This window comes from Gossypium hirsutum, chromosome A05, assembly GCF_007990345.1.
Source record: "Gossypium hirsutum isolate 1008001.06 chromosome A05, Gossypium_hirsutum_v2.1, whole genome shotgun sequence".
In the NCBI taxonomy this organism is placed as follows: Eukaryota; Viridiplantae; Streptophyta; class Magnoliopsida; order Malvales; family Malvaceae; genus Gossypium; species Gossypium hirsutum.
The window spans coordinates 38,990,344-39,001,907 of NC_053428.1; the positions used below are offsets into that span (position 1 = coordinate 38,990,344).

Sequence of the window (11,564 nt, forward strand, 5' to 3'; positions counted from 1 at the left end):
AGGAATAATTTCTCACTCCCACTTAAAAGGGTGTAACCGCGCAGTCATGCAATGCAATGTGCAGGGATATGTAAAAAAGCTCGAAGCAAATAAAGAAAATATGAATAAAATGATGAAGATCGTAACACGAAACGGATGAAATGCAATGAAAGGATCGTATATCAAAACTAAATTTCTAATTTTCGACAAAAAGACAAAAGTTAATCAACTTGTGGCTTGACTCTTTTATTTGTTCGCCAGTGGAGTCGCTAAGCTGTCGAAACTATTTTTTTGGAAAAATAAGGGTCGACTTTATTTTAGAAACGAAAACGAAAAAACGGGAGTCGCCACCAATCCTTTTTTGATGAGGTGTTGTCGGGTCACCTCGTAAAAGTGGTTATTTTTAATAAATTATTTGATTTATTTAAACCACGATTTTGGTCCACAAAATTTAGAAAGATGGGTTCGGGAGTCGGTTACGCACGAGGAAGGATTAGCACCCTCGTAACGCCCAAAATTGGTACCTAGTTGATTAATTAGTGTCTTAGTGTCGAAAATTTGAAAACTTGAAAAACTTTAAAATACGATCCCTCTTTTTTATAAAAACACTCGAACGTTAAAGACCTTCTCGTCTTGAAGTAATAAAATGTCACGTCTAGTAAGTTAAGACACGACATCTCGAACTTTGAGAATGAGCTTACCTTTATTTAAAATTCGTGTATTTTAACCCCTTTTTTAAAAGGATATTAGATTATTTAGGGTAAACGAGGAAAATCGAAACCCAGTAAGTTAGGGCACGATCTCTCAAACTTCCAAATACCGAACATTGCCTTTATTTACAAAAATCCTATCTCGAGGTAACAATATGTCATATCCGGTAAGTTAGGGCACAACACCTCGTATTTCTGAGAATAAGTATTTTATTCAAAACTCGTATTGCGATTTAAAAGAATATTCTGTTATTTAGGTTAAATGAAGAAAATCGAAACCCAATAAGTTAGGGCACGATTTTCTCAAATTTCCAAATATGGAATATTGCTTTTATGAAAGAATTAATTTTGTCGGGTAAAGGTTAATATAACATAAATTCGTAATAAAATAAAATAATGAAGAATGAACAAACAAATAAAAATTTCGATACTAACAAACATAACAGAATAAAGATAGACGCGAATGTGAATGATAATGATAAGAGCAAAAATAAAATGAATGAATAAAACAAATAAGCTAAAATAAAAAGGAAATAATAAATAAGCTAAAAATATTTGAAATTAAAAAAGAAATAGTAGTAAATAAATAAATATTATGCAAAACTATTTAAAAATGATAGTAATAGTAGTGATAATAATAATAGTATGAAAAATATAGCAATAGTAAAATAATGATATTAATACATAAATATAAATAGAGATATAATACCTAAAATATAACAATAACAAAGATACAAGTAGGCAAGAAAAATAAATAGATAAATGAAAACTAAATAATAAGAAAACAAATATAGGTGAAAGTATAATAATAGTAATAATACAATAGTAATAACAATAATAAAAAGGGTAATAATAATATATTAAATAATAAAATAAATAATAGTAACAGTAATTAAAAATAATAATAATAATAATAATAGAAATTAAGGAATAATAATAATATCAACCATATTATAAATAATAAATAAAAACAAAAATCATAATAATAAAATATAAGTAATAGTAATGATAATGGTAATAACGATAATAAATAATAGTAGTAGATAATGAAAATAATAATAGTCATAATAATAATGAAAATAGGGAAAATAATAATAGTAATGATAATAAATATAAGTAATAGTAAAATAATATTAATAAATTAATTAATTAATTAAATAAAAATGATCGAAATAAAAAAGGACTTAATTGAACTTAAAATGGAAGTTCAGGGCGAATTTGAAAATAAATAAAAGAGAAAAGGGCCGATTTGAACGCGCGAATAACAAGGAGGGACTAAAGGAGAAAATATCCTCACCCCCTAAACGTAGCGTTTTACGCAGGACCAAAATGAAATCAAAACAAAATTTCGGGGCAAAATTAAAAATAACGAAAGATTTAATTATAAAACTATAAAAAAGCGGAAGGGCTAAGAGTGCAATTAGCCCTTCCATTAAAAAACCACGCGGATCTTCCCCCTTAGCGAGTCGGGTTAGACGGGTTAATGCAAAACGTCGCCGTTTTGGCACCTGAATATCGAGCCCAAAACGATGTCATATGGGCATTGTTATAAAACTTAAAATTTTTAACAAAAAATTCATTTTATCCTTCCAAAACAAAAAAAAAACTGAAAACCCTCCCCTCTTTTCTCTCTGCAAGCCTGAGATCCAACGAGGAATCTGGCCGCTCGCCGCCGCGTCCACCGCCGTCGTCGGCCACCGCACAGGGTGGCAAAAAAATCAAAAAGGCATGTTTTTTTTCTTATTTTCTTTTATATTTACTATATATATGCTATTTTTTAAAAAAAAAGAAAAAATAACGGAAATATGTATATATATATATTCGAAGAAAGAAAATAAAGAGAAAAGTAAACTAAAAAAATCAATACTTTGCACGATGAATCGGTTTTTGATTAGCTTGCTGTGTTTTTTGTTTGAATCTGTTTTTTTGTATTAAAAAATGTCCAGAGAGAATACATTTGATTTATAATGGCTTTTATAGCCATTTACAATACTTTTTAATCTATTTTATGCTTGCTGTTACTGTTGCTTGTGTGCAGGTGCAACTTGAGGGCAGTGGATGTGACAAGGAGGTGCTGCAGGCAGCGGCTGGTTAGAAGACCCTAGGAGCGGCAGCGAGTAGACTAAGGGGCTAGGGTTTTTTTTCTTTGTTTAGGTTTTGGGCTTTTAGAATTTGGGTTAGGTTTTGTTTAATTTGGGTTGATAATTGGGTTTAGGTTTGGGTTGGTTTTGGGTTTGTATTGGGTTTGTTTTAGCTCGGGCCAAAATTGGACTCTACATTGATCAATCTCGCCATGTCTTTAGGCAGCTCAACAAAGTTACTACAACGAAACAAAGTTAACATTTGCAGATTATGCAACGTACTTAAAGAATTAGGCAAACTTTTAATTGAAGATCCTGACAGATCAAAACTTCGCAGATGCTTCAACTTAACAATTTGTTCAAGGATTTCATTGATATTACAATATTTAGCCAAAAAAAGTACTCGTAACCATGATTTCGTCAACAAATCATGCATTACCTTGTTGGTAACATAAGAATGCCAAGGCAAAGACTTAAAGCTTAGGAATGTGTGAAACCGCTTGGCTTTAGGTAAAGTCTCAAATTTCTTTCTCACATCATAATTTTCTTGGACATTGGATAAATGATGTGCCTTCTGATTTATTTCACATAATTATCACAACTTTCCAATCTGCAGAAGAACTCCCCAGCTACAGATTTAGCTAAATCACTAATTTCATTGTGCATGAAAAAACAAGATTTATCTAAACTTACCTGGTGAAAAAAAAAAATCTTGATGCTAAATCTTTTAAGTACTCTTTACCTTGTTCATCCATCTCTTCATTTGACTTGAAATTCAATAAAAGATCTTTAGCCATCCACAATCGGACGTGTTCTTCTTTCTTGAACCCATAGTCTTTCGAAAAAAGTGAACAATATGCAAAGCAACACTTCAAATGTGAAGGAAGATAATAATCACTTAACCTTAGTGGAGGAAGGATACCATTTGTAATGTCTCATAGGTTGCTGTTTGATATTTTATTCCATTCGTCAACATCCAGATTACAACGCAGAAGACCTCCAAGTGCTTTTGCTGCATTTTCATCCTCAGCTTCCAACTTGGTTCGAAGTGCTTCAGTAGCAATTTCATCGCACAGGTCCTATACGTCATAAACAGCATCTCTAAGATCAGAAACCCAATCTTTGACATTTGGGTTGGTAATCTGTTTGTCTTCAGCATCATCCAGCACAGCTTTAACAGACATCAAGGTTGGCTTCAGTGATAATGCTCTAGAATAACGTATTTTTATGTATTAATCATGTATTTATTTTGAGCTTGATCCTACTAATTTGAGCTATTTATGTCTTTTTATCGATTAGGGACTAATTTGGAGGCAAAAGCAAAATTAAGGGACAAAAGTGCGAATTTGGAGACACAATGGGCTGATATGCGACACAGGAAAAAGATTGTGCCAAAAGTGCGAGCATGGAAGACACAAGGACTAAAAATACAAAAAGAAGAGATTTTATTTTATAAGACTCAATTTTATTTATATTAGGATAATTAATATTAAGATAATTATTAGGATTATTTAATTTTAGGATTTTATTTTAATTATCTTTAATTATCTTTAATTAAATGTATTTATCTTTTTAGAATTTAAGTTAAATTAGACTATCTCCCTAGCATTATAAATAGGAGGTGAAGTGACTCTATTTGGTGTTCATCTTTTTCTGTAAACACTCTCCCCCTAAAAGTCTAGGCTTTTGTTTCTTCATATTTTCTTTCAATAAAATTCCTTTTTCCATTTTTATATTTATTTTCTTTTCCACAATTATCATGAGCCACTAAAACCTATCTAGCCGAAAGTTGTCAATATTCCCCAAAAAGGGTTCTTGAGGCCTAGAATCCGTACTTAGCCTTCTCGCCAAGTATTCATCGTTTCTTCGCACTACGGGCTGACGCTTCCGTCCATGGCCCTTAAGAAGTAAGCTTTTCAGCATATGCAAAGGCGGCCGCTTTGTATGTTTTGGAAGGATTGCATAGTTGGTTCGTTAACTTACTGCGTCAGAGGTTGGCGAGCCAAAGAGACAAAATGGCGTGGGATTTGCCATTGAGAAGCGTTGATCTAGCATAGATTACTGGCTAGAGTCAGTTTCCCTAAAAATCGTAAGTCTAATCTTTGGAGCTGGTGGTTGTAGGCGTCCTCTTCCACTATAACTGGCTTACTTGAGTTGAGAAGGGTTATTTAAAAGCTGAGGATTGAACCCAAGGCGGAATGAGACAACTGGAAGCTGGAGTCTACCAATAAGAATCTCTTTTCCTTTAACTCTCTTTATTATTTTTATTATTTTTGTAATCACAATTTCAGTCAACTTTAGATTCTGTTTTTCCAAATCAAACCTTTAATTCTATTATTTTTATTTTTTTCTATCACGCAGGTTTTCTTGGGCACGATTCTGCCCAGGATTTCGAGAAACAAGCATTCGTATAATCCGGTCCCTGAGGATTCAACCCTACTTCCCCTTTACTATTATTTCTATTATTTTTATTATTTTACAGGGAATAGGATATTTTTGGTGCTCTCAACGACGCATCATTCAGTTTCTTCACCAATCCCTTTTCTAGTTTCTTTCCCCTGATAAAATTCAGGAATTGTTGAGAAGCCAATCTATCGAACAAAACCTAAAGGGCTACGGAGAGATAGGGTTCACCAACTAAGGGTCCCGCCATATCTGGTACTCGAAGGTAAGTTTTGAAGAAAAAGGTGAAAGATGGAGAAATAAAGTCGTAATTTGTTATTGCTCTTGACTGAAATGTTTGAGCTTTTTTATTAACGGTTTTCAACAGCCAAGTTTGTCGGTCAAAAGCAACAAGAAAACCACCCCGGCCGAAAATAATGTGTTAAATTGTTTTTCTTTTAAGGTTAAAATATGTTACAGGTACTATTCTCTTCAGAAATTTATATATTTTTATTTTTCAAAATTTAAAATTAAAGTGTAATTGTTAATCTTGTTAATTTAAAATTGGTTTGTCGTAATTTGGTGATGATATTTCTTTAAACTCAATTTTCCTTTCTTTGTAAATTGCTCAATTTTCCTTTCTTTGTAAAATTGCATGATTTTATCTTTTAATAGAAAACAATTTTTAAAAGAATGACTAATCTACTAGTGGTATTTGTAATAGTTGAAATCATTTACTCGATCACCTTATTCAAGTGGTTTCTCTTTTTGAAATCAAATCAACTTAATTTTTACGAGTTTTCCAAACATGTTTGGAAGATCAACATTAAGGAAATGATACTTTTTTTCTTACCTCTCCTTCAATGTGACTCTTGTAGTACTTTTAACTTGAGCAACAATGAGCTTTACATTTACTGTCATTGTCTGATTAACTTCATTATTGGTTAAAATTTTGCCCTCAATTGTGAGTTACTTGCTCAAGAGCTTTTTGATTTTAACAATGGTCATATTAAACTTTATGTTGCGAGCTTCAGTAACAAATTTTTGAAAGGATTTCAGTTTGATACCTTAGAGAACATAGCGCAAGCCCCAAGTCATGCCTTATATGCACATGCCAAATATCGTTTCATTTTAATCTTTGATTCCTTCATCGATGGATGTAATCAATAGGTGGCTCATATTTCTTCTATTTTGAGATCGTGAGCTCAATCATGTTGACAATCTAATGACTACTATAAAATTGATTGAGAAATTGTCACTCAAGTTCTTCCTAGCTGTGAATCATTCTAGACTCAAGACCAATATACCAATCGAAGACATTTTCTTTTAATGATTGAACAAATCGTTCACTATGAGATCTTCATCAATATCGAGACTGTTATAAGTTTCCACGAAGACGATGATAATTTTCAGGCATCTTCAAAACATGGATATATGTTATAATTTCATATGTTCTCAAAAGCTCCAACCAAGTACAGTACTTTATGGAAACGAATTTATGCAAAAGTTTACAAGAAATTAACTATAAAATAGGGAATGAAATTGTAAGTAAACTTTTGTACGGAACAAGAACCCATAAATTATAACCGACATTTGAATTCAATCACATAAGCAATTCAGTTTCAAATTCTGTAATAAGCAATGTGTTTGAAATGGATTTTCTTCCGCTTTTTTATCTTGATTAAACACATTCATATTTCACATTCACGTTCGAATCACAATAATATAACTCTTTAATGTTTAAAGAAGGATTTCTTGGCACCAGCATGGCCTTCAGATGGTGGATGGCAGTTGTTATTGACCTCTGATTTTTCCAACGAAAACGTTTACCAGGTTTTCCTCTATTCAAAAACTACAGCTTCTCCTCTTCAAGTCTTCAGAAATTTGAGGTGGATGGCATGATTGTGGATCATGGTAGCTAACACATGATTGTAAGAAATTTGAGGCTGGTCTGGTGTCTGGATTCATCATTTGTCATTTTTAGCATGGAAGATCTAACAAAGGGATATTTCGAACATGGTATCTGTTAAGAGTGTGTTAAAAAACATTTAAGAGAAATGACATAAGGTGCGAGTAAACATGGTATCTGTAAAGAGCGTGTTCAAAAACATTTAAGAGAAATAATATAAGGTGTGAGTAAACATGGGCAGTAGTTGAAAGCCAAAATGATTTAACTAAAAACCCCTTTACAACAAAGTTTAAGCTAATTGCTTCATGTTTATGTCTGAGAAATGCATATGAGGTTGATAAAAGCAAGAACATGTGTACAAATGATGCACAAAATGAGCTTTAAATTAACAGAAACAGTTCCTCAACATTCCATGAACTCCAATTCACATAAAGCAAGAACTTGTGTACAAATGATGAACAAAATGAGCTTTAAATTAACAGAAACAGGATTCTAAGATGATCGAATTGATGTCCAAAGAAAAAACCTTCATTTGGATAACAATCATGCATCAAGTACAACTTGCAACCAGATAGAAGCAGGATGATGGTATGCTATAAAAACAAAATTCCATAAGTCGAACATATTTTGCAGATCTAATTCTATTTTAAAAAAAAAGAAAAAAAGAAGCAAATATACATTTGTCATGAAAGTAAAAAATGAATGGAAATACCTGGGTCAGAACATTTGTTTTCTCAGTCACTGCCCTTTCTATATGATGACTTGTTCATCAATTTCAATGGCAGGGATGTGGGAAATGTTGGGCCAATCTTTACCTTTATCCTTTTCACAACGTTCCTTCAGAAAAGGACATTTTTCGATGGACAAATAAGAAAGAGAGTGCGGAAGCATGATTGGGGGCATGGATTGGAGTTTGGGACAGTGTGAGATATACAAATCGTAAAGAGAGGAGAGGTGTTGAAACCCCTTATACTCCAAGCTCTTTAGATTTGGAAGATTAGAGATCCTGAGAGTTTCAAGAGATGGGGGCAGTAGATGTTCATCTGGAAAAGACTCCATCTCTACTTCTGAATATGAGATCTCGAGAATTGTAAGAGAAGGGAGTCTATGCAAACTCCATTCCCTTTTCCTAATCAAGCTCTCAATTAGTTTATCACTCGTTGAGATTGTAATATCTTTTAATTTGGAGGGCAAACATTCTTTTGGAGCCCTCTCTATTTCTGGACATCCAATTATTCTTAAACCCTCAAGGGATGAAAAGACAGAGTGCATTTGCTCTGGCAATGACTTTAAACTTCCGCAACCGCAAAGCGCAAGCCGGGTTAAATTAGTGACGGACAATCCATCTTCAATTTGAAAAGATATCAAATTTTGGCACGCTGTTATTCTTAAAGAATTGAGACATGTTAGATGCTGGTGGTGACAGCCCTCTAAAGCAGCAATAATAAACTTCAAGTCTTCACATCCCGAAATTTCAACATGCTTTACCATAGGAAACGATCCTAATGGGAAAGATTCTAGTGGATCACACTTCATTGCGAATTTCTGGCGAACAGTAGCATGTTCTATCACCAAGGATTCAAGGGATGTATACAAGAAGATATTGGAATAATCCAAGATTTCACACCAACTGATTCTCAATCGCTTCAGCGTGATGGGCACCCTAACTTCAGGAAGGGATCTAATATCGAAACATTTCCACAAACATAAGTTTTTAAGAAGTGTTCATCGTTCCAACGTTTGTTCCAATACGAAATTATCCATATTCAAATCTTTAATATTCAACTCCCGAAGCCCACGAGCCAATGGCTCCAACTGCAATGCATTGCACTTCTTTTAAGTCAAGTTCCAAAATGCTTGGTGCTGTCGGAAGCAAGCCTCCAAGCTTCTCAGAATCTTCAATCTTCAGTTTCTTTAAACGAGGGAGGTGTTTGGGTAGACATTTGGTTAGCTTGGGACAATTAACAATGCACAGCTTTTGTAGAAGAGGGAAAGCTTCATCACTCCAACAATTCCATTCCTCCCACTCTTTAATATTCTTAAAGCTTAGCATTTTAAGAGATCCAAAGGGTTTAGTCGAAGCTTGCACATACCCGTAGAACTCATCACCAACTATTAACACTCCACTCAACCCGGAAATGGAGAGAGATTTCAAAGATAGTAATTGGCCCAGCGGCGGCAAGGATGTGCAAAATTTACAATCATGTAACCCTAAAAATACTATACATGAGAAGGAAGAATGCCCCATCCATTCTGGAAATCTCGTACCTTTGTAACTTTGAATAACAAGATGCTTCAAATTTGTATGAGGCTGTTGAAGTTTGTTCCCACGCAGCCCATGCAGATTCAAACATGTGAGAATTAATGCACTTATGTTATCCGGGTAAAGTATCTACAAGAATTCATACACATAAGTTTCTCGGGTAAAATACATGCAACTGAAGGGGTTGATGTTTCTTTTCTATCTCAGTTACATTTTGTTACCGTGTAACTATGCTTTAGTAATCTAGTTCATTTTGAACTTAATTTAGCTTACATTTGTTATAATTTGATGATATAGGAGCTGATGACCAACTTTGCTTAAGTGTACAAGTCTTGTTTTGTAAGTTCCAATGTATTAGTGGTAGTTGGTATAGATTAGTTGACTACATGTTGATTTTGACAAGCAAAAAGCTTGATTTATGTATTGGCAATATGCCATTGTTCAAGTTAATGAAAATATCATCAGATTTCATTCAATTTTTATGCTCATTTTCTTTGCTTTAATTCTGTTCTTGTTTTCCTTTGAATTTCTGCTCTTGTTTCTTCCACAAGCTACGAGGCTTGCTGCACAAGCTTCTTGGTTTTTGCTTGCTGCTTTGTTTCAAGTTCCAACAGAGGCTTTTGTTGTTCAAGTACTTCTCTATCATGCCTTGAATCACCAATATCATCTTCACCCCATATGAACTCCAATCCTTTAAGATTTATCTTATCCTTCAAATTGGCATCTTTGGCATCATTGGCACATGCAACATTTTTAAGTCCTGAAATGGCAAGTCTTCCACGTAGATGCTTGAGCTTTCCCAACTCATTAATACTTGATCAAGTTTGTCTGTCTAAAACAAAATCTGTTACTATTCGAAGATCTTTCAACCTACCCATTCCTTCTGGCATCCTAGCTAACTTTGTTCCCTTAATATCAAGATATAGCATGTTGATCAATCTCCTCATGTCTCTCGGCAACTCAACAAGCTATTTGCATTCCCACAATTTTAATGCTTGCAAATTATACAATGCACACAGAGAGTTTGGCAACCTTTTGATTGAAGTTTTTGAGAGATTCAAATTTCGTAAATGCTTCAAGTTACCAATATCTTCTGGTAATTCTTTAATATTTCCATAATTAGCCAAAGAAAGCACTTGTAAGCTTGATATCACCAACAAATCATGCATTAGCACATCATTGACAAATGATGACCACAACAATGACTTTGTATCTAGGAAAGTACGCAGACCATTTGCTTCACGTAAACACTGAAATTTTTGTCGCACGTCATATTTTTCTTGGACATTAGAAATATGACGGGCCCTCTCAGTTATTACACAAGAACCACCACTACCTTCCAATCTGCAGATGAACTCTGCGGTGACAGATTTAGCCAAATCACTAATTAGATTATGCATGAAAAAACACCATTTCTTTCCTTTGGATTGTTGAAAAAATGACCTCAATCTCAAATCTTTGAAATACTCATTACCTTGTTCTTCTAGATCTCCATTGTCTTTGGAGAGCTTAAAAGACCTTCAGCCTTCCATAAGTGAATAAGTTCTTCCTTTTCAAATTCGTAATCTTTAGGGAAAATTGAACAATAAGCAAACCATCGCTTTAAATGTGATGGAAGATAACAATAACTTAGGGTTAAAGCTGGAAAAATATTACTTGCATAATTTGGAATGTCCCAAAAATTGCTTTGTAATATTTTCTTCCACTCATCAGCATCTGGTTTGCAACGCAGAAGACCTCCAAGAGTTTCTGCAGCCAAAGGGAGACCGCCACATCTTTTAACAATTGCTTCACCGATTGCCATCGGATCTGGATGCTTGGTGGGGCTTGAACCATCAAATGCATGCTTTGCAAATAACTTCCAACAATCATCATCTGATAACACATATAAATGATAAGTTGCAACATTCCTCATGATTGCTGCAACGTTTCAATCACGTGTTGTTACAATAATCTTGCTATTCTTGGCCCCAAAAGGGACTTGCAAGCTCTTTCCAATGAACATAATTCTTGTTCCAAACATCATCCAATATGATTAGATATTTTTCTCCCGACAGCTGCTCTTTGAGTTTAAAATTGCAATATAAAAGTATTCAAACCTATTGATAATTTTTAAATATTCAAACTTTAAATTAAAATATCAATTAATTTTATTGATTGTATTATTTTATTAAAATTATTATTTATGTAAAATTGTTTTATTTAATATTTTATTCTTCTATTTAATATTTTTATTATAT

The 11,564-nt window shown here is 33.5% G+C and overlaps 2 protein-coding genes across 2 annotated transcripts; both read right to left on the minus strand.

The window, feature by feature from the left end:
- Positions 1–6,615: 6,615 nt before the first annotated feature.
- On the minus strand, positions 6,616–8,681 carry LOC121229107 (putative disease resistance protein RGA3). Its single transcript, XM_041112369.1, has 2 exons — positions 7,774–8,681; positions 6,616–7,175 (listed from the first exon to the last, which is right to left on the minus strand). Exon 1 carries the CDS (start codon positions 8,595–8,597, stop codon positions 7,812–7,814), a length of 786 nt encoding a protein of 261 aa, XP_040968303.1. The 5' UTR covers positions 8,598–8,681; the 3' UTR covers positions 6,616–7,175; positions 7,774–7,811.
- Positions 8,682–8,835: 154 nt separating this feature from the next.
- LOC107960589 (putative disease resistance RPP13-like protein 1) lies at positions 8,836–11,239 on the minus strand. The gene is made up of 4 exons (XM_041111952.1): positions 10,981–11,239; positions 10,409–10,681; positions 9,894–10,084; positions 8,836–9,453 (listed from the first exon to the last, which is right to left on the minus strand). Exons 1-4 carry the CDS (start codon positions 11,237–11,239, stop codon positions 8,836–8,838), a joined length of 1,341 nt encoding a protein of 446 aa, XP_040967886.1.
- Between the last annotated feature and the right edge of the window lie 325 nt (positions 11,240–11,564).